The sequence below is a fragment of the Pseudophryne corroboree genome, chromosome 4, assembly GCF_028390025.1.
Source record: "Pseudophryne corroboree isolate aPseCor3 chromosome 4, aPseCor3.hap2, whole genome shotgun sequence".
NCBI lineage: Eukaryota > Metazoa > Chordata > Amphibia > Anura > Myobatrachidae > Pseudophryne > Pseudophryne corroboree.
Window position 1 is genome coordinate 668,157,642 of NC_086447.1, and position 26,756 is coordinate 668,184,397.

General features: G+C 45.4%; 1 protein-coding gene across 1 annotated transcript in view; it reads left to right on the top strand.

The window, feature by feature from the left end:
- IGF2R (insulin like growth factor 2 receptor) overlaps positions 1–26,756 on the top strand; it is a 490,127-nt gene that overhangs the window by 195,173 nt on the left and 268,198 nt on the right. The window contains exons 13-19 of the mRNA XM_063917832.1: positions 11,464–11,607; positions 13,739–13,870; positions 15,231–15,378; positions 15,469–15,646; positions 16,301–16,416; positions 22,749–22,896; positions 24,869–25,048. Of these exons, the coding sequence (XP_063773902.1) occupies positions 11,464–11,607; positions 13,739–13,870; positions 15,231–15,378; positions 15,469–15,646; positions 16,301–16,416; positions 22,749–22,896; positions 24,869–25,048 (1,046 nt within the window). The remainder of the gene's footprint in view (positions 1–11,463; positions 11,608–13,738; positions 13,871–15,230; positions 15,379–15,468; positions 15,647–16,300; positions 16,417–22,748; positions 22,897–24,868; positions 25,049–26,756) is intronic.

Below are 26,756 nucleotides of genomic sequence, written 5' to 3' on the forward strand. Positions count from 1 at the left end.
TGGCAGAAGCCACAAGGATTTTCCGATGGGCGGAAAATCATGTGTTAGCACTGTCAGCAGTGTTCATTCCCGGAGTGGACAACTGGGAAGCAGACTTTCTCAGCAGGCACGACCTCCACCCGGGAGAGTGGGGACTTCATCCAGAAGTCTTCAAAATGATTGTACACCGTTGGGAAAGGCCACAGGTGACGTGATGGCGTCACGCCTCAACAAAAGGCTAATAAGATATTGCGCCAGGTCAATGGACCCTCAGGCGATAGCTGTGGACGCTCTGGTAACACCATGGGTGTACCAGTCGGTGTATGTGTTCCTTCCTTTGCCTCTCATACCCAAGGTATTGAGAATACTAAGAAGGAGAGGAGTAAGAACTATACTCGTGGTTCCGGATTGGCCAAGAAGAGCTTGGTACCCAGAACTTCAAGAAATGATCTCAGAGGACCCATGGCCTCTGCCGCTCAGACAGGACCTGCTGCAGCAGGGGCCCTGCCTGTTCCAAGACTTACCACGGCTGTGTTTGACGGCATGGCGGTTGAACACCGGATCCTAAAGGAAAAAGGCATTCCGGAGGATGTCATTCCTACGCTGAAAAAATTAAGTCTAGGAAAGATGTGATCGCAAAAGATTATCACCGCATATGGCAAAAATATTTTGCGTGGTGTGAGGCCAGGAAGGCCCCAACGGAGGAATTTCAACTGGGTCGATTTCTGCACTTCCTACAGTCAGGAGTGACTACGGGCCTAAAATTGGGTTACGTTAAGGTTCAGATTTCAGCTCTGTACATTTTCTTCCAAAAAGAACTGGCTTCACTGCCTGAAGTTCAGACTTTTGTTAAGGGAGTGCTGCATATTCAGCCCCCGTTTGTGCCTCTAGTTGCACCGTGGGATCTCAACGTGGTGTTGGATTTCCTGAAGTCGCATTGGGTTGAGCCACTTAAATCCGTAGAGCTAAAATACCTCACGTGGAAAGTGGTCATGCGATTGGCCTTGGCGTCGGCCAGGCGTGTATCAGAATTGGCGGTTTTGTCATGCAAAAGCCCTTATCTGATTTTCATATAGATAGGGCGGAATTGAGGACTCGTTCCCAATTCCTTCCTAAGGTGGTATCAGCTTTTCATGTGAACCAACCTATTGTGGTGCCTGCGGCTACGTGGGACTTGGAGGACTCCAAGTTACTGGACGTAGTCAGGGCCCTGAAAATAGATGTTTCCAGGACGGCTGGAGTCAGGAAAACTGACTCGCTATTTATCCTGTATGCACCCAACAAGCTGGGTGCTCCTGCTTCTAAGCAGACTATTGCTTGCTGGATCTGTAGCACGATTCAACTTGCACATTCTGCGGCTGGACTACCGCACCCTAAATCTGTAAAAGCCCATTCCACGAGGAAAGTGGGCTCTTCTTGGGCGGCTGCCCGAGGGGTCTCGGCTTTACAACTTTGCCGAGCTGTTACTTGGTCAGGTTCAAACAATTTTTAAAAAGTCTGCAAGTTTGATACCCTGGCTGTGGAGGACCTTGAGTTTGCTCATTCGGTGCTGCAGAGTCATCCGCACTCTCCCGCCCGTTTGGGAGCTTTGGTATAATCCCCATGGTCCTTACGGAGTTCCCAGCATCCACTAGGACGTCAGAGAAAATAAGATTTTACTCACCGGTAAATCTATTTCTCGTAGTCCGTAGTGTATGCTGGGCGCCCATCCCAAGTGCGGATTGTCTGCAATACTTGTATATAGTTATTGCCTAACTAAAGGGTTATTGTTATGAGCCATCTGTTAGTGAGGCTCAGTTATATTTCATACTGTTAACTGGGTATAATATCACGAGTTATACGGTGTGATTGGTGTGGCTGGTATGAGTCTTACCCGGGATTCAAAATCCTTCCTTATTGTGTCAGCTCTTCCGGGCACAGTATCCTAACTGAGTTCTGGAGGAGGGTCATAGTGGGAGGAGCCAGTGCACACCAGGTAGTCCTAAAGCTTTCTTTAGTTGTGCCTAGTCTCCTGCGGAGCCGCTATTCCCCATGGTCCTTACGGAGTTCCCAGCATCCACTACGGACTACGAGAAATAGATTTACCGGTGAGTAAAATCTTATTTTTCTCTAACGTCCTAGAGGATGCTGGGGACTCCGTAAGGACCATGGGGATAGACGGGCTCCGCAGGAGACATGGGCACTTTAAGAAAGAATTTAGTTCCTGGTGTGCACTGGCTCCTCCCTCTATGCCCCTCCTCCAGACCTCAGTTTGATACTGTGCCCAGAGGAGCTGGGTGCTTTTCAGTGAGCTCTCTTGAGTTTGCTGATAGAAAGTATTTTGTTAGGTTTTTTTATTTTCAGGGAGCTCTACTGGCAACAGACTCCCTGCATCGAGGGACTGAGGGGAGAGAAGCAGCCCTACTCTCTGAGTGCAGGTCCTGCTTCTTAGGCTACTGGACACCATTAGCTCCAGAGGGATTGGTACGCAGGATCTCACCCTCGCCGTCCGTCCCAGAGCCGCGCCGCCGTCCCCCTCGCAGAGCTGGAAGATAGAAGCCAGGTGAGTATGAGAAGAAAAGAAGACTTCAGAGGCGGCAGAAGACTTCATGATCTTCACTGAGGTAACGCACAGCACTGCAGCTGTGCGCCATTGCTCCCACACACCTCACATACTCCGGTCACTGTAAGGGTGCAGGGCGCAGGGGGGGGGGGCGCCCTGGCAGCAATACAAACCTCTTATTTGGCAAAAGGAGCATATATACAGCTGGACACTGTATATATGCAGGAGCCCCTGGCAATTTTACACTTTTAGCGGGACAGAAGCCCGCCGTCGAGGGGACGGGGCTTCTCCCTCAGCACTCACCAGCGCCATGTTTTTCTCCACAGCACAGCTGAGAGGAAGCTCCCCGGACTCTCCCCTGCTTATACCACGGTAGAAGAGAGGGTTTTAAAGAAGAGGGGGGGCACATAATTCGGTGCAGATAATAACAGCGCTACTGGGTAAACATTAAATTGCGGTGTTTTTTCCTGGGTCATATAGCGCTGGGGTGTGTGCTGGCATACTCTCTCTCTGTCTCTCCAAAGGGCCTTGTGGGGGAATTATCTTCAGATGAGCATTCCCTGAGTGTGTGGTGTGTCGGTACGTGTGTGTCGACATGTCTGAGGTAAAAGGCTCTCCTATGGAGGAGATGGAGCAAATGTGTGTGTGAGTGGTGTCTCCGCCGACACCTGATTGGATATGTGAAATTAAGTGCCAAGGTAAATTTATTGCACAAAAGATTAGAGAACAGACAGTGAATCTACACGTGTCTGTCCCTATGTCGCAGAGACCTTCAGAGTCTCACAATGCTCACTATCCAAAATAATAAACACTGATATCGACACGGAGTTTGACTCCAGTGTCGACTACGATAATGCAAAGTTACAGCCAAAATGGCTGAAAGGTATTCAATATATGATTATTGTAATAAAAGATGATTTGCAGATCACTGATGACTCATCTGTCCCTGACACGAGGGTACACATGTTTAAAGGGAAGAAAGCTAAGGTAAATTTTCTTCCTCTCATGAAGAAAAAGAGCGGGAATCTCCAGACAAGAGGCTGCAGATTCCCACAAAGAATTCTCAGGGAGTATCCTTTCCCTACTAGGGCCAGGATACGATGAGAATCTTCCCCTAGGGTGGAAAAAGCTTTGTCACGTTTACCCAGAAGGTAGCGCTGACTTAACAGCTATCCTCAGGGATCCTGCAGATAGCATGCAGTAAAAGTACTATGAAGTCCATTTACACACATTCTGGTACACTACTCAGACCGGCGATTGTGTCGGCATGGGTTTATAGCGCTGTAGCAGCGTGGACAGATACCTTATCAGCGGAGATTGAAACCCTAGATTATGATACCATGTTATTGACCCTAGTATGTGTGTGTGTGTGTGTGTGTATATATATATATATATATATATATATATACATACATAGACCAAAGCAAAGGACTGGCACTCCTGTATTGCAACCAGGTATGTAATGCCTAGGTGCCAGTAAGCAATGAGACAGTCCAAAAGAAAGATACGGCACTCCAGGGCTAATATAACATGCCTTAGGGCAGCAGAGAATAAAGCTGACGGCGCAGCATAGTTGTGTCAACGTTTCATTTAATTTCTTAAATTTCGTCAGGACAATATCAAATACAAAACAAAACCGCTTACCTTAAATACATACACCACATACAGATTAATCCACGCAGCACGTGCGGGTCCTGGACGGGGACTGATGACGTCACGGTCAAGCGACGTGCGCCCTCCGGCGCCGTTGTCATAGTAACCCGTCAGGGTTAGCCGCACCAGTGCTGAGAGTATAAAAATAAATCATAATCAAAAACACACATAAACACAATGTGAATGTGTCAAACACCTTAGAGGGAGAGAAATAAATCCAATCAACAATATAATGAGAGCTGAGCATAACATAATTGCATGGATAACCAATATAAATTAATGCCTAAGAGTTATCCCAATAATTATATATATAAATGGACCAAACGGTCCCATTAGTCTTGCAGTAAGCACATAATGGGAATATCCCCAATGTAAACCAGAACCCATGAATACAATTGGGATACAAATTCCCACTCTTGTATTTAACTCGATACATAGATGACCTGTTCATCATCTGGTCTGGCACCAGCCTAGAATTCACACTGGCGATGCAACAAATAAACGAGCTGGATGCTGACATACAATTTACCTATCAAATAAGTGACACGGTGGTCCAATATTTGGATGTTGAAGTGTCCTTACAAGATGGGCATTTAGCCACAGACCTTTATAAGAAACCCACGGACCGTAACACAATATTGAGGGCCGACAGCCAACACCCTGGCTTTGTTACAGGTAGCCTACCGAAATCGCAGTTCTTACGAGCTGTTCGCACTTGTGACACTCTGGCGAAGGCGGAAAAGCGCATAGACATGATGATACAGGACTTTGTGGTCCGGGGGTACAATGTTACTCAACTACAGACAACTAAGGAGCAAGTGCTAAACATTCCAAGACAAGAACTTCTTGCTATTAAGACATCAAGCCATATTAATGACAACAGAATACCATTTGTACAGGAATATCATCCTTTTAACCAGCGAAATATGCAGATGGGTAAAAGTTTTTGGCCCGTACTTACCGCTGACCCTGACCTCAAATCTATCAAACATTGCAAGCTTATGCCCAGCTATAAACGCAAACGTAATCTCCGTGACATTTTAGTCAGAAATGACATCTCTCATATGGGAAGTACCAGTCAAAGGACTTTCTTATCACGACAACCGGGGTGCTACAAGTGCTTGGGCTGCACCACCTGTAGATCCATGGAATGTGGTTCTACTTTTAGTCATCCACATTCGGGTAAGCAAATTCGCATCAAGCACATCTTGTCTTGTCAAAGTACGTTTGTAATCTATTACATCAAGTGTCCATGTGGACTACTTTACATCGGCAAGACTATCCGCCAATTCAAGGAAAGAATGGCATTACATCGCCAAGCCATCCGCTCCGCATTGGAGGGTACCCATCAAGAACAGCCGGTAGCTCGACACTTCCGTGAGGCCAAGCACCCCCTGGCCAGTTTGCGACACAAAATCATTGACCATGTTCCCTGTGACATCCGAGGGGGGGATTGAGGAGCAGTGTTACTACGCAAGGAAGCCCGTTGGATCTTCGAACTACGGACCTTGGCCCCTTATGGGCTTAATGAATCTAATAATTTAGGTTGTTTTTTGTAATTTTTCCCTGTTTTGATATTATGAGAAATTCTCTTTAGCTTTGTGTCTCATATATATTATATATACCTCCAGTTATTGTACTATCAATACACCGTTTAGGGTTGGTGGCCTTTTGTAGTTCCTTAACAGTTATTTGGCACTAGTGGGAATTTGTATCCCAATTGTATTCATGGGTTCTGGTTTACATTGGGGATATTCCCATTATGTGCTTACTGCAAGACTAATGGGACCGTTTGGTCCATTTATATATATAATTATTGGGATAACTCTTAGGCATTAATTTATATTGGTTATCCATGCAATTATGTTATGCTCAGCTCTCATCATATTGTTGATTGGATTTATTTCTCTCCCTTTAAGGTGTTTGACACATGTTCACATTGTGTTTGTGTGTTTTTGATTATGATTTATTTTTATACTCTCAGCACTGGTGCTGCTAACCCTGACGGGTTACTATGACAATGGCGCCGGAGGGCGTACGTCGCTTGACCGTGACGTCATCAGTCCCCGTCCAGGACCCGCACGTGCTGCGTGGATTAATCTGTATGTGGTGTATGTATTTAAGGTAAGCGGTTTTGTTTTGTATTTGATATTGTCCTGACGAAATTTAAGAAATTAAATGAAACGTTGACACAACTATGCTGTGCCGTCAGCTTTATTCTCTGCTGCCCTAAGGCATGTTATATTAGCCCTGGAGTGCCATATCTTTCTTTTGGACTATATATATACATATATATATAAAAACATGCCCAAAGAGACATTAGTCTACTGGGTTCTAGAGTCAACGCTATGTCGATTTCTGCTAGACGTGTCCTGTGGAACATGCAATGGACAGGTGATGCCGACTAAAAAAGGCATATGGAAGGTTTACCTTACAAGGCTGAGGAATTGTGTGGAAAAGGGCTCTCGGACCTGGTCTCCACAGCTATAGCTGGTAATTCTGATCTTTTGCCATATATTCCCTCACAGCCTAAGAAAGCACGACATTATCAAATGCAGTCCTTTCGGTCGCAGAATAACAAGAAAGTACGAGGAGCGTCCTTTCTTACCAGAGGTAAGGGCACAGGGCACAGCTAGTTCCCAGGAACAGAAGTCCTCCCCGGCCTCTACTACATCCACCGCATGACGCTGGAGCTCCGCTAAGGGAGTCCGTCCCAGTGGGAGCACTTCTTCGACTCTTCAGCCACATCTGAGTTCACTCACAGGTGGATCCCCGGGCAATAATAATTGTTTCTCAGGGTTACAAGCTGGAATTCGAAAGGTGCTTCCTCGCCGGTTTTTCCTTATCGGACCTACCGGCTTCTCCCCCAGAAAGGGAGATAATATTAAATACAATTCACACATTGTATCTCCAACAGGTGGTGCTCAAGGTTCCCCTCCTGCAACAAGGAAGGCGATATGACTCAACCTTGGCTGTAGTCCCGAAACCGTACGGTTCGGTCAGACCTATTTAAAATTATAATCTCTGAACCTATACGGGAAAAGGTTAAAATTTAAAGTGGAATCGCCCAGAGCGATCATCGCCAGCCTGGAAGGGGGGGATTTGATGGTGTATCTAGACATAAAGGCTGCATACCTTCATGTTCCCATTTATCCACCCCTCAGGCGTACCTGACAATTGCGGTACAGGATTGTCATTACCAATTTCAGGGTAATTGGCGGATATAATGGTGCTCCTACGCAAGCAAGGAGTCACAGTTATCCCATACTTGAATGATCTCCTAATAAGGGCGAGATCAGAAGAGCAGTTGTTGAACAGCGTGTCACTTTCGCGGAAGGTGTCATAGCAACACGGCTGGATTCTCAATTTCCCGAAGTCACAGTGGGTTCCTATGACTCGTCTGCCCTTCTTGGGTATAATTCTGGATACAGACCAGAAATGGGTTTACCTTCAGATAGAGAAGGCCCAGGAACTCATGACTCTAGTCAGGGACCTATTGAAACCAAGACAGGTGTCAGTGCATCACTGCAATCGAGTCCTGGGAAAAACATTCCCTTCGGCAGGTTCCATGCGAGGACTTGAAATGGGATCTACTGGACAAGTGGTCCGGGTCACATCTACAGATTTATCAGTTGATCACCCTATCCCCCAGGGCCAGGATATCTCTCCTGTGGTGGCTGCAGAGTGCTCACCTTCTAGAGGGCCGCAGATTCGGCATTCAGGACTGGATCCTGGTGACCACGGATGCCAGCCTCCGAGGCTGGGGAGCAGTCACACAGGGAAGAAATTTCCAAGGTCTTTGGTCAAGTCAAGAGACTTGTCTTCACATCAACATATTGGAACTAAGGGCCATATACAACGCCCTACGTCAAGCGGAGACCTTTCTTCGCGACCAACCGGTTCTGATCCAGTCAGACAACGTCACCGCAGTAGCTCATGTAAACCGCCAAGGCGGCACAAGGAGCAGAGTGGCGATGGCGGAAGCCACCAGAATTCTTCGCTGGGCGGAAAATCATGTAAGAGCACTGTCAACAGGGTTCATTCCGGAAGTGAACAACTGGGAAGCAGACTTCCTCACCAAACATACGTCCTGGAGAGTGGAGACTTCATCAGGGAGTCTTCGCACAGATTGCAGTTCGGTGGGGACTGCCACAGATAGACATGATGGCGCTCCGCCTCAACAAGAAGCTGCAGAGTTATTGCGCCTGGTCAAGAGACCCTCAGGCAGTAGCGGTAGACGCCCTAGTGACACCGCGGGTGTTCCAGTCAGTCTATGTATTTCCTCCTCTTCCTCTCATACCCAAGGGATGAGAATAATAAGAAAAAGGAGGAGTGAGAACAATCCTTATTGTTCCAGATTGGCCACGAAGGATCTGGTATCCGGATCTGCAGGAAATGCTTACAGAAGATCCGTGGCCTCTTTCTCTAAGGCAGGACCTGTTGCAACAGGGCCTATGTCTGTTCCAAGACTTACCGCATTTGACGGCATGGCGGTTGAACGCCGGATCCTAGCGGAAAAAGGCATTCCGGATGAGGTCATTCCTATGCTGATAAAGGCTAGGAAGGATCTAAACATTATCACCGTATATGGCGAAAATATGTTTCTTGGTGTGAGGCCAGGAATGCTCCTACGGAAGAATTCCATCTGGGCCGTTTCCTTCACTTCCTACAAACCTGGAGTGAATTTGGGCCTAAAACTTAGACTCCATTAAGGTTCAGATTTCGTCCCTATCCATTTTCTTTCAGAAAGAATTGGCTTCTCTCCCAGAAGTTCAGACTTTTGTGAAGGGAGTGCTGCATTTTCAGCCTCCTTTTGTACCTCTGGTGGAGCCCTGGGACCTTAACGTGGTGTTAAGTTTCCTTAAGTCACACTGGTTTGAACCACCTAAAATGGTAGAGTTAAAATATCTCACTTGGAAGGTGGTCATGTTATTAGCCTTGGCTTCGGCTAGGCAAGTGTCGGAATTGGCAGCTTTGTCTCATAAAAGCCCCTTTCTGGTTTTCCATGTCGATAGAGCGGAGTTGCTTACACGTCCTCAATTCCTGCCTAAGGTGGTCTCATCCTTTCATATGAACCAGCCTATTGTGGTGCCTTTGGCTACGCGTGACCTGGAGGACTCCAAGTCCCTGGATGTGGTCAGGGCTTTGAAAATTTACGTAGCCAGAACGGCTAGAGTCAGAAAAACAGAATCACTGTTTGTCCTGTATGCTGCCAACAAGCTTGGCGCTTCTGCTGCAAAGCAGACTATTGCCCGTTGGATTTGTAACACCATTCAGCAGGCTCATTCTACGGCTGGATTGCCGTTGCCTGAATCGGTTAGGGCCCATTCCACTAGGAAGGTGGGCTCTTCTTGGGCGGCTGCCCGAGGGGTCTCGGCATTACAGTTGTGCCGAGCTGCTACTTGGTCAGGTTCGAACACTTTTGCTAAGTTCTACAAGTTTGATACCCTGGCTGAGGAGGACCTCTTGTTTGCTCAATCGGTGCTGTAGAGTCATCCGCCCTCTCCCGCCCGTTTGGGAGCTTTGGTATAATCCCCATGGTCCTTACGGAGTCCCCAGCATCCTCTAGGACGTTAGAGAAAATAAGATTTTAAACCTACCGGTAAATCTTTTTCTCGTAGTCCGTAGAGGATGCTGGGCGCCCGCCCTAAGTGCGGACTACTTCTGCAATACTTGTATATAGTTATTGCTTCAATAAGGGTTATGTTATAGTTGCATCGGTCCTGAACTGATGCTATGTTGTTTTCATACTGTTAACTGGGTTGTTATCACAAGTTATACGGTGTGATTGGTGTGGCTGGTATGAATCTTGCCCTTGGATTAACAAAATCCTTTCCTCGTACTGTCCATCTCCTCTGGGCACAGTTTCTCTAACTGAGGTCTGGAGAAGGGGCATAGAGGGAGGAGCCAGTGCACACCAGGAACTAAAATCTTTCTTAAAGTGCCCATGTCTCCTGCGGAGCCCATCTATCCCCATGGTCCTTACGGAGTCCCCAGCATCCTCTACGGACTACGAGAAAAAGATTTACCGGTAGGTTTAAAATCTTATTTTAAATGTGCTGTCAGATTGAAGCGAAGGTGTCCCAGGTTGGTTTATATAACATTCATGTGCTGCCAGTTTATTTCTTAAGTGTCTCAATAGGGTTTATATAATTCATTAAACTATAAGATTAGTTGAGTGCTGCCAGATTAAAACTAAAGGGGCACCAGGCGACCTATATACAGTAGGATAAATAGCTTAGTCTGCCAGCATTAGTCTTAGATGATGTTTGTGTGTCAATTCAACTTACCGGGGGCTGATGCTGCGGGAGTGAGCGTGCTGGTCTCCCCCCCCCTCACACACCGCGGAGCTGGAAGAAAATGCCCGCCACACTGATCCTACCCGGCGTCCTCTTTTATTGGGTCATGTACACAGAGGAGGGCTGGGTTTGCCTCGGCGGGAGAGGCAAACCCAGCCCTCCTCATCTCACCAGCAGCCTACAGTATTGCCGAGACCCGAGAGCTGTGAGCGCATTAGCGCGGCAGGGAGGCGTGGCAGCTCGGCGGGAGCAGTGGCAGCGTAGCGGGGAGGAGTGACAGCGCTGCGAGAGGAGTGGCAGTGCGGCGGGAGGAGTTTCAGTGCGGCGGGGAGCAGTGGCAGCGTAGCGGGGAGGAGTGACAGCGCTGCGAGAGGAGTGACAGCACGGCGGGGAGGAGTGGCAGCACGGCGGATAGGAGTGACAGATGCGGCGGGAGGAGTTTCAGTGCGGCCCGGCGCAGCAGTCCTTTAGTAATCAGCAGGGCGGGCACAAACGGGCAGGGCGCATTCTGATACTGAGAAAAGGGGCACGGCGCAGCGCCCGCGAAAGAAGGCTAGAGTGAACACTAGATATCCTGAAAACCTGGTTAGCTAGGGTACCTTGAGGAACGTGCTTGGGAGCCAGTACAATAATCTTTTTCATTTTTCAAAGGCATAATTGCATATTGTCTTAAGATGTTTAACAGAAAGGTTAGTGTGTGTACTTAATATATATTTAAGTCAAGTTATATATAGTATTAAACATATATATGCATACATACGTATGCAGAAACCAGTTGCAGCGTTGCAGAAAATATAGTAGGAGAAGAGGATAGTGCCAGTGAGGAATGCACCGACACAGGGCTAAAAGATTATATAAGAGGAATTGATTTCTTGCCTGAGGTCGATATGTACAGTCAAAAACAGCAAAATGGCGAGCAGCAGATTAGGTTCTGTCTTTCTGCATACATCCCTAGTTGGTTTCAGATATTTGCATAATTTTGTTTTACAGACAATTCCGGCCAAAAGAAAAACTTGGGGAAGTTTACTACTCCTCCAAGGATGGTCAATGGCAATATCCTACTTGAATACACAGAAGGTTCACTCTGTTCAGGAAAAAGGATTCAAACCAACATCACACTTCTGTGCAGTCCAGGTACTCAAAAGCAGCTGTAAGCTTATTCTATAGTGTTTGAAAATAAGTATTCAAATCATGAACTCCAGACTGGTTTCTATATTTACATATTAATATTTGCAGGCAGTTGTAGTTCCAGCAGGAACGCTGTTCCTAACCTCTGATTAACTATGATATTATCAGGATTGTCGTTCCTGAACCGGTCCAGGGCCAAAATGCAGCCGTTTGAGTCTGCAGCAAGTTACTACTTCTGTCCAGCATCAACGTGTAAAAGTCTGGGGCATTTTGGTCATGAACTGTGTCCTGTGTGTGCTATTAAGTGTACTTGGCAGGTGATTGGACATATTATGGCAATCTGAAGAGCAGATGCCTTCGACAAATGTGCTCGCTGCCACAGCACCAGTACAATAAATTGGTGACACTAGTGAATAAATAGTATATAGGGAATAGTGGGTGTCCCAGGATTTCTTTTATATCGGTTGTGTTCGACTATTTAATCTGCTTCTCATGGCTGACCGTTAACTTTGTATTGACCCAACTACTCTGACTTCAGCACTTATTTTGGAATAATCTCTCACTGCTGTATCTTTTATACCACCAAGTTTAAGGACAATGGCAAGTTGTCTGCATAAACCACAGCACTCTAATAAGTGAGAATCATAGAGCAGGGCTCACCTATATGATAGTGGATAGAATGCTATGACTCATTAGCATATTTATGCCTGTTACTCTCTATGGGGTATATTCAATTGAAGTCGAAACTGCCGAAGGGGTTCCGACCTATTCAATAGGGGGTGTTTTTTTCTGACAAGTCTGGAATTCCCGACTTGTCGGAAAACGTGGATTGGTGGAATAGGCGCGGATCCACGTGCTTTTGTCAGAAACACGGCCAAATTCAACAGGTTTTGGCCCTGTTTCCGACAGTCTCAATCCGACTTTAAAAAAAAAAGGATGAGGAGATGAGATGGGGAGCGGGGTCATGTCTGAGGGGTGTGTGGATGAGATGTCAGGTGGGTGCGGAGGACGGGAGAGGAGATGGAATGGGTGAGGGTTAGGAGGAGCAGACGGGTGACGGAGCCGGGACCTCGTCTGCTGAAGCTGGATGCCGTGAGGTCTGGCGGCAATCTCCATCCTGCTGCATAGCCGCTGTGTTCCCTGCTCTCCATGCCGCGATGACCTGCTAGCGGGACGGAGCAGGAGGGTGCCTGTTCAGTGTCATTCCGACTTTAAAGACTGTCGGAATGACATTGTCGAGAACGGCCAAATCCTATCTGATTTGGCCATTCATTGAATAATGCTTTGTCGGATCCTTTCCGACAGTGCATGTCGGAAAGGATCCGACGTCAATTGAATATACCCCTTTGTATATATTGGATATTTCTTCAGTGATTTATTACTACAGATTTAAGTAATTGTATACAGTGCATATGCATCTCATCATGCACTTATGGTACTTTTCCAAGTTCTGTAAATATAGTATGCTTAATTTAATGTTATACATGTACTTCATACTGTAATCCAAGCAATTCAGGGCCTGGCCCTTGTAAAGTATAGGGGCAGTTTCCTATTGTTGCTGCTGTTAATGACTTAAAAAAGAAAATATATAATTTATTGAAAGGTTCAGAGTAAAAAAAAATTACAAATGCAGTATAGATAAAAGCTCAGCATGTTGCTTGGCAACACATAGAAAACAAATCCAACCTCAGTCAAAATAGGTAAAACACAATAAAAATCGAAAGATCAAAAAGGAGGGGAACCCATGGCCAGTACCTCCATGTTACAGCAGGTCGTCAATTGAATTTGGCCTGTAGAGATAAGCTGCGGGATGTAAAGGAGACTGAGATCGCCGGAGGTGTGGGATACTGGCCGATCTCAGGTGTTTTTTTTTTTTTTTTAAGGTGCAGTCACTTGCAAGGTATGCCCTGTGCTGGGCAGCCCCCAGAATGCTATTTTAGTGGTCGCAGAGTTTGCTAAAATAGCAAAATCTGCGACCATCTGTGAATTACAATATGTAGAATGAGCAGATTGAACGCAAGGGTTTGATTTGCTTTATAACTCTTATTTGCATGAACCGTTTTTATCAATGTGTATTGCTTAAATTGCTTCCATTTCTTTACCTTCTCTCTAATAATAATATCTGTGGCATTTACAGGTAATTATGAGAGCCCCCCTGTCCTGAAGCATGTAGATGACTGCGCGTATAATTTTGAGTGGCACACAGCTGCTGCCTGTGTCTTATCCAAGGCAGAAGGAGAAGATTGCAGAGTGTCTGATGTGCAGGCTGGTGAGTTTTTATTTCTTTTCCTTTACAAAAAAATATTATAAAAACTGCTTACTACTTTAACTATTCTATTTGGTGAGAAACCACTTATGACACTGAAAGAAAAATAATAACTTAATACTTTGTTTTGTAACTGTTCAAGGCCTTGTAGCACTAATTCATATATAGCTAGCTAGCTAAATCTATGTATGTATGTATGTATGTAGCGAGAGAGACAGATGGAGATGGTTATCGATAGATATATGCTTTCTGTGATTATAATCTCACTGTGCTTTGATTCAATTTTTAGTTCTATGATCATTTAAATAATAATATAGTAATCTTGTTAATGAACAAAATTAGAACTACATATTCTAAATAGTATAGTGTTATGTTACGGAGTCATTATGTCCGTCCTTATTTTGCATTGGCTTCAGTAAACATAATTTACAGATTGCAGAATGTGCGGGCGCCATAGTGTCTGTGTGCACAAATGAACCTAATTGTCCGCCTTGTACATACTGTAGCAGGGAGCATGCCAACTTTCCAGTTTTTGAAAATGCCTTCCTAAAAATATGCCTTGGCATGTCTATTAAAACATAACTTTTATTAGATTAATGAGACATGAAACAGAAAATCACACACTCTTTAATAACCTAAACGAAAAACAAGTGCTGGTTTAGCTGTCCACAAAGCAATGCTTACCACTGCTGCAACGTGACCTGGCCCAGTGTCCAACTCTATCAATTGCTTAATCACTGGGGATCCCAGAGGTGAAGGGCATCTTATTAAATTGAAATACATGCCCTCATCTCTATATGGCATTTCCATTTCTCATTGATACAGACCACCCTACTAAAGCCCTACGGTGATATCCGGGTTGTTATAAATAGTGTTCTTTTCCCTGCTGGGTCAGCTATCTTCTTTGGAGATGGTGTTTTTATGCATCTTACACCCACATGACCATCCAGAGTCTACAGTATTAGAAGACCCCTTATCTAGCACAGAGTAAAGTCAATATACTGTATATACCGCAATTCTTAACTGCCTGTCCATTGTACGAATGGCCTATCTCAGCATCTTTGTTACTGGGGTAGCTTCATTCCCAGAAGCCCAGTTAACAAATGTTGTTAAGGAAGATTAACTTTTTCCATGTATGTTGTTAATGTCATATTTCATTTGTTGGTTTAGCTCATTTTAAAAAATAAATATTATTTAAAAAAATAATAATTTTGAGATGCATTTTATTGTGTATTTACTGCTTTATTATTGGAGAAAAAGCATTCGGTAGCCAATTGAGGGCATTAGAACATTAACAATGCAGAGCCGACTGTAATGTAATAAGTATACACCCCAGTGTGATCCAACATTGTTTTACTTACAGGCTTTTACTTTGACCTGTCACCACTGACCAAGAAAAACGGAAGCTACAGTTTTGCCACAGACACGTATGATTTTTATATAAATGTTTGTGGCAATGTAACACAAGAACCATGTGAAGCCAACTCCGGAGCGTGTCAAGTGACAAAAAAGTAAATAATCTGCAATCCTTTCAGTGCCTAGTTACTGATATACTTATTTATATGTTTCACACCGTGCACCATTGTGTATTGTTTCTGCAGAAAAGACAATTATTGGAATATGGGTTTGGGCAATTCCAAGCTTTCTTACTATGATGGAATGATACAGCTCCGCTACATGGAAGGAACACCCTACAATGACGATAAGAAAACCGCTCGTTCATCACTCATAACCTTCCTATGTGACCGAGAGATTGATGTTGGTCAGCCAGAATATCAGGTATGAGAACACACTGAAGAACAGTGCGAGCTGCTGTGAGCAGTGAACACAGGCGTGACTACTATGTTGTGTTGGTAATAAAAGTGTGAATATAGGGCCTGATTCAGCATGGTACACAGCACCGTTTGGGGGACGCGGTCGGACAACGCAGGAGTGTTCAGACTGTTCGTGGGGTGGGCCCGCGGCGTGACGTCACGCATCCGCTCCGACCCAAACTATTGCAGCCCTCCGTCTGCCTCTGCAGCTAGGCAGGGGCCAATCCTAAGCATGTGATTTATCGGGGAAGGAAGGGGCAGGACCCGACATGCGGGACGGACTTGCCCTGTGCTGGGCTTCTCCTTGCATCTTAGTGTAAAGGGTTGTAGTTGAATTAGGCCCATAGTCTGTACAATGACTCTTTTGCAGTATACTGAGAATTCTTTACCCTTTTTTGCGCAGATTACAGTATAATATTATAATGCCATTGACATAACCAAATTGAAATAACTTAAGGGCAAGAATGCAGTGTCTATTTTTAATTAATATGTCACCACAAGGATTACCTTATACTGATCATTCAGCTCACAGCACTTATTAAACTCATGTCTGTATTTGAAAAAATGAAGTATCAAGAGATCATAGTTTTAAAGTATTAAAAGACTATTGTGCATTTAGAAAGAAGATAACTATACATATAACTTCAAGTGGTACACAAAGTACGCCTGCCCTGCGCTGCCGGTGGAGTGTGTTGTGGTGGACAAAGAGACAAATGAGCAATATGATCTGTCCAGGTAAGCTACTAGATCATCTTGTTGTTTTGGAATATGTATTGTAGAAGATGAGCGTTTCTACCTTTCACTTATTTTCTGCCTCTTTCTCTAACATCCTAAGTGGATGCTGGGGACTCCGTCAGGACCATCGGGAATAGCGGCTCCGCAGGAGACAGGGCACAAAAATAAAGCTTTAGGATTAGGTGGTGTGTACTGGCTCCTCCCCCTATGACCCTCCTCCAAGCCTTAGTTAGGTTTTTGTGCCCGTCCGAGCAGGGTGCAATCTAGGTGGCTCTCCTAAAGGGCTGCTTAGAAAAAGTTTTTTAGGTTTTTTATTTTCAGTGAGTCCTGCTGGCAACAGGCTCACTGCATCGAGGGACTTAGGGGAGAGAAGTTCAACTCACCTGCGTGCAGGATGGATTGGATTCTTAGGCTACTGGACACCATTAGCTCCAGAGGGAGTCGGAACACAGGTCTCACCCTGGGGTTCGTCCCGGAGCCGCGCCGCCGACCCCCCTTACAGATGCTGAAGATTGAAGGTCCGGAAACAGGCGGCAGAAGGCTCTTCAGTCTTCATGAAGGTAGCGCACAGCACTGCAGCTGTGCGCCATTGTTGTCACACACTTCACACCAAGCGGTCACGGAGGGTGCAGGGCGCTGCTGGGGGCGCCCTGGGCAGCAATATTTTAATACCTTATGGCAAAAGAATACATCACATATAGCCATTGAGGCTATATGTATGTATTTAACCCATGCCAGTTATCTAAAACTACGGGAGGAAAGCCCGCCGAAATAGGGGGCGGGGCTTATTCTCCTCAGCACACAGCGCCATTTTCCTGCTCAGCTCCGCTGTGAGGAAGGCTCCCAGGACTCTCCCCTGCACTGCACTACAGAAACAGGGTAAAACAGAGAGGGGGGGCATTTTTTGGCGATATATATTGGATATATTTAAGCTGCTATAAGGAACAACACTTATATAAGGTTGTTCCCATATATATTATAGCGCTTGGGTGTGTGCTGGCAAACTCTCCCTCTGTCTCCCCAAAGGGCTAGTGGGGTCCTGTCTTCGATAAGAGCATTCCCTGTGTGTCTGCTGTGTGTTGGTACGTGTGTGTCGACATGTATGAGGACGATGTTGGTGTGGAGGCAGAGCAATTGCCGATAATGGTGATGTCACCCCCCAGGGAGTCGACACCGGAATGGATGGCTTTGTTTATGGAATTACGTGATAATGTCAGCACATTACAAAAATCAGTTGACGACATTAGACGGCCGGCAAACCAGTTAGTACCTGCCCAGGCGTCTCAGACACCGTCAGGGGCTGTAAAGCGCCCTTTACCTCAGTCGGTCGACACAGACCCAGACACAGACACTGAATCTAGTGTCGACGGTGATGAAACAAACGTATTTTCAAGTAGGGCCACACGTTATATGATCACGGCAATGAAGGAGGCTTTGCATATCTCTGATACTGCAAGTACCACAAAAAGGGGTATTATGTGGGGGGTGAAAAAACTACCTGTAGTTTTTCCTGAATCAGAGGAATTAAATGATGTATGTGATGAAGCGTGGGTTAACCCAGATAGAAAAATGCTAATTTCAAAAAAGTTATTAGCATTATACCCTTTCCCGCCAGAGGTTAGGGCGCGCTGGGAAACACCCCCTAGGGTGGATAAGGCGCTCACACGCTTATCAAAACAAGTGGCGTTACCGTCTCCTGATACGGCCGCCCTCAGGGATTCAGCTGATAGGAGACTGGAAACTACCCTAAAAAGTATATACACACATACGGGTGTTATACTGCGACCAGCCATCGCCTCAGCCTGGATGTGCAGTGCTGGGGTGGTGTGGTCGGATTCCCTGACTGAAAATATTGATACCCTGGATAGGGACAGTATTTTACAGACTTTAGAGCAATTAAAGGATGCTTTCCTTTATATGCGAGATGCGCAGAGAGATATTTGCACTCTGGCATCGAGAGTAAATGCGATGTCCATATCTGCCAGAAGGAGTTTATGGACGCGACAGTGGTCAGGTGATGCGGATTCCAAACGACATATGGAAGTATTGCCGTATAAAGGGGAGGAATTATTTGGCGTCGGTCTATCGGATCTGGTGGCCACGGCAACTGCCGGAAAATCCACCTTTTTACCTCAGACCCCCTCCCAACAGAAAAAGACACCGTCTTTTCAACCGCAGTCCTTTCGGTCCTATAAGAACAAGCGGACAAAAGGACAGTCATATCTGCCTCGGGGCAGAGGAAGGGGTAAGAGAGGGCAGCAAGCAGCCCCTGCCCAGGAACAGAAGCCCTCCCAGGGTTCTGCAAAGCCCTCAGCATGACGCTGGGGCCTTACAAGCGGACTCAGGAGCGGTGGGGGGTCGACTCAAGAATTTCAGCGCACAGTGGGCTTGCTCACAGGTGGACCCCTGGATTCTGCAGGTAGTATCTCAGGGTTACAGGTTGGAATTCGAGAAGTCTCCCCCTCGCCGGTTCCTAAAGTCTGCTTTGCCAACGTCTCCCTCAGACAGGGCGACGGTATTGGAAGCCATTCACAAGCTGTTTTCTCAGCAGGTGATAGTCAAGGTACCCCTCCTACAACAGGGAAAGGGGTATTACTCCACGCTATTTGTGGTATCGAAGCCGGACGGCTCGGTAAGACCTATCTAAATCTGAAATCTTTGAACCTGTACATACAAAAATTCAAGTTCAAGATGGAGAGCGAATCTGGAAGAAGGGGACTTTATGGTGTCCCTGGACATAAAGGATGCTTACCTGCATGTCCCAATTTGCCCTTCACATCAAGGGTACCTCAGGTTCGTGGTGCAAAACTGTCATTATCAGTTTCAGACGCTGCCGTTTGGATTGTCCACGGCACCTCGGGTCTTTACCAAGGTAATGGCCGAAATGATGATTCTTCTGCGAAGAAGAGGCGTATTAATTATCCCTTACTTGGACGATCTCCTGATAAGGGCAAGGTCCAGAGAACAGCTGGAGGACGGAGTAGCACTAACCCAACTAGTGCTGCAACAACACGGGTGGATTCTGAATTTTCCAAAATCTCAGTTGACCCCGACGACACGTCTGCTGTTCCTGGGAATGATTCTGGACACGGTTCAGAAAAAGGTGTTTCTTCCGGAGGAGAAAGCCAGGGAGTTATCCGAACTTGTCAGGAACCTCCTAAAACCAGGGACAGTGTCTGTGCATCAATGCACAAGAGTCCTGGGAAAGATGGTGGCTTCTTACGAAGCGATTCCATTCGGCAGATTCCACGCACGAACTTTTCAGTGGGATCTGCTGGACAAATGGTCCGGATCGCATCTGCAGATGCATCAGCGGATAACCTTATCGCCACGGACAAGGGTGTCTCTTCTGTGGTGGTTGCAGAGTGCTCATCTGTTAGAGGGCCGCAGATTCGGCATACAGGACTGGGTCCTGGTGACCACGGATGCCAGTCTGAGAGGCTGGGGAGCGGTCACACAGGGAAGAAACTTCCAGGGAGTATGGTCAAGCCTGGAGATGTCTCTTCACATAAATATACTGGAGCTAAGAGCGATTTACAATGCTCTAAGTCTGGCAAAACCCCTGCTTCAGGGTCAGCCGGTGTTGATCCAGTCGGACAACATCACGGCAGTCGCCCACGTAAACAGACAGGGCGGCACAAGAAGCAGGACAGCAATGGCAGAAGCTGCAAGGATTCTTCGCTGGGCGGAAGATCATGTGATAGCACTGTCAGCAGTATTCATTCCGGGAGTGGACAACTGGGAAGCAGACTTCCTCAGCAGACACGATCTACACCCGGGAGAGTGGGGACTTCATCCAGAAGTCTTCCACATGATTGTGAACCGTTGGGAAAAACCAATGGTGGATATGATGGCGTCCCGCCTCAACAAAAAACTGGACAGGTATTGCGCCAGGTCAAGAGACCCTCAGGCAATAGCTGTGGACGCTCTGGTAACACCGTGGGTGTTCCAGTCAGTGTATGTGTTCCCTCCTCTGTCTCTCATACCAAAAGTACTGAGAATTATACGGCAAAAGGGAGTAAGAACGATACTAGTGGCTCCGGATTGGCCAAGAAGAACTTGGTACCCGGAACTTCAAGAGATGCTCACGGAGGATCCGTGGCCTCTACCTCTAAGACGGGACCTGCTTCAGCAGGGACCGTGTCTGTTCCAAGACTTACCGCGGCTGCGTTTGACGGCATGGCGGTTGAACGCCGAATTCTAAGGGAAAAAGGCATTCCGGAAGAGGTCATTCCTACACTGGTAAAAGCCAGGAAGGAGGTGACTGCACAACATTATCACCGCATTTGGAGAAAATATGTTGCGTGGTGTGAGGCCAGGAAGGCCCCCACGGAGGAATTTCAACTGGGTCGATTCCTACATTTCCTGCAAACAGGATTGTCTATGGGCCTCAAATTGGGGTCCATTAAGGTTCAAATTTCGGCCCTGTCGATTTTCTTCCAGAAAGAATTGGCTTCAGTTCCTGAAGTCCAGACTTTTGTAAAAGGAGTACTACATATACAGCCCCCGGTTGTGCCCCCAGTGGCACCGTGGGATCTTAATGTAGTCTTGGATTTTCTCAAATCCCATTGGTTTGAGCCGCTCAAATCGGTGGAGTTGAAGTATCTTACATGGAAAGTAACCATGCTACTGGCCCTGGCTTCAGCCAGGAGAGTATCAGAATTGGCGGCTTTATCATATAAGAGCCCATATCTGATTTTCCATACGGACAGGGCAGAACTGCGGACGCGTCCTCATTTTCTGCCTAAGGTGGTGTCAGCGTTTCACCTGAACCAGCCTATTGTGGTGCCTGCGGCTACTAACGATTTGGAGGATTCCAAGTTGTTGGACGTGGTCCGGGCATTGAAAATATATATTTCAAGAACGGCGGGAGTCAGAAAGTCTGACTCACTGTTTATATTGTATGCACCCAACAAGATGGGTGCTCCTGCTTCTAAGCAGACGATTGCTCGTTGGATTTGTAGCACAATTCAACTTGCACATTCTGTGGCAGGCTTGCCACAACCTAAATCTGTCAAGGCCCATTCCACAAGGAAAGTGGGCTCATCCTGGGCGGCTGCCCGAGGGGTCTCGGCATTACAACTCTGCCGAGCTGCTACTTGGTCAGGGGCAAACACGTTTGCAAAATTCTACAAATTTGATACCCTGGCTGAGGAGGACCTTGAGTTCTCTCATTCGGTGCTGCAGAGTCATCCGCACTCTCCCGCCCGTTTGGGAGCTTTGGTACAATCCCCATGGTCCTGACGGAGTCCCCAGCATCCACTTAGGACGTCAGAGAAAATAAGATTTTACTCACCGGTAAATCTATTTCTCGTAGTCCGTAGTGGATGCTGGGCGCCCATCCCAAGTGCGGATTGTCTGCAATACTTGTACATAGTTATTGTTACAAACAAATTCGGGTTGTTATTGTTGTGAGCCGTCTGTTTAGAGGCTCCTACGTTTGTCATACTGTTAACTGGGTTCAGATCACAAGTTATACAGTGTGATTGGTGTGGCTGGTATGAGTCTTACCCGGGATTCAATATCCTTCCTTATTGTGTACGCTCGTCCGGGCACAGTATCCTAACTGAGGCTTGGAGGAGGGTCATAGGGGGAGGAGCCAGTACACACCACCTAATCCTAAAGCTTTATTTTTGTGCCCTGTCTCCTGCGGAGCCGCTATTCCCCATGGTCCTGACGGAGTCCCCAGCATCCACTACGGACTACGAGAAATAGAATTATCGGTAAGTAAATTCTTATTTTAAGACAATAATGCACTCACTATATTTCCTAAGTAAGGGGAGCACATTGCTGTGTATGTAAGAGATCTACACGGTAATGAGGGTGTGCTATTAGTCATATCTGTTATTATGAAGCCTTGGAGTGGTGCAGTTGGCGTTCTGTACCCAATTAGCACAGTATTGCCAAATATATTTGTTCATAAATAAATTTATTAGACTACCATAATGGGGTAACGGTCATAAAAGTGTGATGAGCTATAATGTTGATTTCAATTGGTCAAACCCTTGTTAATGTTTTGTTTATTTTTTCAACTTGTGATTTGAAAACCTTATTGAGGATTTATAAATGTAACCAGAAGTTTAGAACAAATAGAACTGGTTTATATTTTGTAATTATCTGTGTCCAACGTAAAGCACAACAAAGGAGGAATAGAATGAAAAGAGGCACAGGGCTTGATTCTGAGTTTGTAGAGTCTTGTGCTTTTTCATTTTCATGGCAGGTCTTCTTACCATTGCTCCACAGTTTGTGCAACTGCACTTATAACAACAGTAATGATATAAAATAGCAACATCTGTGTTGTGCTCTGTGTCACTCTTCCCTCTGTGTAACAGCTTGTCTAAGGTACAAGGAGAGCACTCTTCAAATTGGTTTGCCATAGACGGGCGCAGCAAATACTACATTAATGTATGTCGCTCCTTGGTGCCAGTGATGGGGTGTGATCCCTTTGCTGCTGTGTGTCAGATGGAAAATAAAGATTCTGTAAGTATATTTCTTTTAGTACAGTCTTTACCTGAAGTTCAGTTGTCACTTTTTATGTATGAAATGACCGTCCATTCCTCCAAATACACATGCGAGTTTATATTCCTGTTGAACAAGGCTGAAGAGCACGTGATTATCTTATGTAGCAGTAGACATCATGAAGCTTAGGTGTATATACACTGGTTCAGTTTACTGCAGCTGCAAATTGCAGGGCAGAACACAGTATTCTGGATAATCACTTATCAAGCCCTGACACTATATATTTATGGATGAATTCCCTCCTCCTCTGAGCATTGGTAATGACTTACAGATGTGTCCTCTTACATCTTTGCTCCGTGCACTACAAGTCACGTTACACATCACACGAGTGCCATGTGACTCTATGGCACAGAGCATCTTTTTTTTTGCATTTTTTCTGACTGCGACTGTATTTGCATACTAAATGCTGTTCATGATAATACTGTAATGTGGTGTTTCGCATTCAGGTAGAGCCGCAATTACACATAGAATATTTAGGTGGATACACACTAGGCGATGTGCTCGGTGAGTGCAGTCACCTGGTGTTTCCCCTCCCGGGCTGGGCATACACAATGGAGCATGTAGTTTTGGACGATGAGTTTAAATAGAGCTGCATGCACGGCCGACACTGAGGGTCGTTAACGACACACGGGGCTGCGCATCGCTCAGTGGCGGCATACACACGGGGCGATATAATAAACAATGTCGCTCAGGAAGGGTCAAAATGAGCGACGTTGTTTACTGTATCGCTGAGTGTGTTATTGCGACTTTAAGGGCTGTTTAGCGTTACTGCAACAAGAATTGTAAGAGGACACATCTGTGTGTGGGCCCTTGTTTCCCCCCTTTTGAGGAAAGAAAATATATTTAGAACTTAAGTAATGTGGCATTGATGGGTGTGGATTATTAGATCTACACTTAAAAGGTCTACAGTCAGTAGGTCTACCACTAATGGTAGACATGCAGTAGGTCGACAAGGTCAAAAGGTCAACATAAAATTGGTATACAGTAGGAAATACTGACAGGGTCAAAAGGTCTACATGTAAATGGTCGACACAAAAAAGGTAAACACCAACCATATGCGGTGCATCTTGCTACTTACTGCATTGTTACTAGTCACATATGTACTAACATATGCGATTAGTATCGCAAAGGGCAGCTCTCCTCGATACGAGCTGCCCTTTGCGATGGCGCCGGTCCCTGAACTTCTGGGTCTATGACCCGGGATTCTGTCTGCGCATGCGGCTGCGAGGGGTGCTGGCAGCATAGATGCGGAAAGAAGCCCATAGCCTTCTAAAGGGGCGTTGCCTCCTGCCCAGTGTAGTTTGTTTTTGCTCATGTGGAAAAATGAGCAACTAATATGTTTAAAATATTCCATATTTGAGGAATTTTGAATGCTGCTTAAATAATTACTAGTACAGGTTGAGTATCCCATATCCAAATATTCCGAAATACGGAATATTCCGAAATAGACTTTTTTGAGTGAGATAGTGAAACCTTTGTTTTCTGTGGCTCAATGTACACAAACTTTGTTTAATACACAAAGTTATTAAAAATATTGTATTAAATTACCTTCAGGCTGTGTGTATAAGGTGTATATGAAACATAAATGAATTGTGTGAATGTAGACACACTTTGTTTAATGCACAAAGTTATTAAAAATATTGGGTAAAATGACCTTCAGGCTGTGTGTATAAGGTGTATATGAAACATAAATGCATTCTGTGCTTAGATTTAGGTCCCATCACCATGATATCTCATTATGGTATGCAATTATTCCAAAATACGGAAAAATCCGATATCCAAAATACCTCTGGTCCCAAGCATTTTGGATAAGGGATACTCAACCTGCATTAATGTTGGAATTTGACTTGAGCAAAAATGCCAGAATATAGGAGTGAAGAGGCTAATCCTTGCTGTTGTACAGAAATTTAAATACCCATTTTTTTCATTGAAGGTTATGCCGGCTGAGACAGTGGCAATCAGAAATTTGGGAGTGGCGAGCGGCAAACCCATTATAGATGAAACTGGACGGATAATTATTGAGTACATAAATGGCTCTGATTGTATAGATTTTGATGGGGAGAAAACCACTTACTCGTCAGTAGTGCATCTTACATGCAAGAAGGGATCAACGGTAAGGATGTCCATTTCATAACATCCCTGCATTGTTCATCATATGTTTTTTATAGTTCATATTGATATTCCTTATTTGGGGCTGAAGCTCTAAATAAAAAAAAGTAAGATTTTATTAAATGTTACAGTTTAAAAAAAAAAAGTTAATCATGAAAGGAAAATATATACCCTATAGGTAAATAGAAATTTGCTTTCTAGAAATGTAATCATATTTGCTTTGTTTATTCTTCTTAGGGAATAAATGTATCTGGGGTGTTACTTTTTGTAATATTAGTGAAGCTGTCATATTTATTATTTGATGCAAGATATTAGCCAAATGCTCCAAGGAAATAGTGTGACAGGAAGGCTTGAATAGCATTTGTAAAAAGCTCCTCAGACTTAGGAGGATCCTTATTTTATTTTACATAAAATAAATGACCAAATGTATCATCCAGTGCTTCTCAAATACCCATTTTACACTGCTTTCCGGTTTCAGCCTGGGTCATTGAACACAGGTTTCAAGCAGAGTCACAGTGGCTTGAAACCCTTTCACATCACTGGCTGGACCCAGGATATTTCTATGGCTAACCTCTTTTGGTGCTTGAAGATGACATCATCTCCAAGCGCCGGGAATGCGGCAGTGAACGGGACTTGGGTCGGACAAACTGAATTACCTGTTCACACTGCCCCGTAAATCGGGTCCTTTCCGGACCAACCTGGGGTAACCCTTTTAGACGGAGCCGCAACCCTGGTCATTGCGGCAGTGTAAAAGGAATAAAATTCTGTCCTCATGACCCCAAACAGTTACAGTTCACCCTGCAGGTACACAGGTGTATTCATTACTCACGGACACATTTTAAAAGATCCACAGGTGGAGCTAATTACTTCACTTGTGATTCTGTGAGGAGACCAGGAAAACATGAACTGTTTGGGGCCTGAGGTCCAAGTTTGAGTTCCAAAGCAAAGCTTCCCAAACAACAGGTTTTTAGAGAGATCCATTCTTGAGTCCAGATGCTTAAATAAAATTGACTGAGGTACTAAATAAGTCACTTGTGCTCAAGCATGGGTATAAGCATAACCTGCAAACCTAAGCAGAAACTTGTGCGCTCTGGGGTACTGTAGTAATAATTTGACACACTTAGTACTAGTGTTCTTTGTATACTTATGAGACTATAATAATCATGGTCAATGTTAGTGCCGTTAGTGTTCTTGCTGGAAACAGTCAATAAGTGGTTTGATCCTTCTGTAGGTAGGTGGTCTGGTAGATATGCGTCCTCTGTAGGTAGGTGGCCTGGTAGATATGCTGCTCCCTTGTATGTATAATTGTCCAGCAGTTACTATAATGGACCCCTCCTGGGTTATGTCCGTAAAGAGGACATCATATTCCACGACCCGGCTAACGTGTACACAGCAGAATTTGCCGGGTTGAACACGTGTTCAACTCTGCAAACTACCCGAGTTGGAATGCCGGGTCACTCGACCCGGATTATTCCAACTCTGCCCTTTTACACAAGGCAGCAACACGGGTTATGCACGCTTATGTGCAATAACCCGTGTTATATCCTGGCGGTGTAAAAGGGGTATAACACTACCTGTGACTTATTGGTATTTTTACTTGCATAATTATTGCACAGTTTTATACAATTTTATTGTAATACATGCAGTTCTTCATTTTTGTTTGTATGTGAAGAGGGGGTGAGACACTGTCTAACGAGTAGCTACGGGTTCAG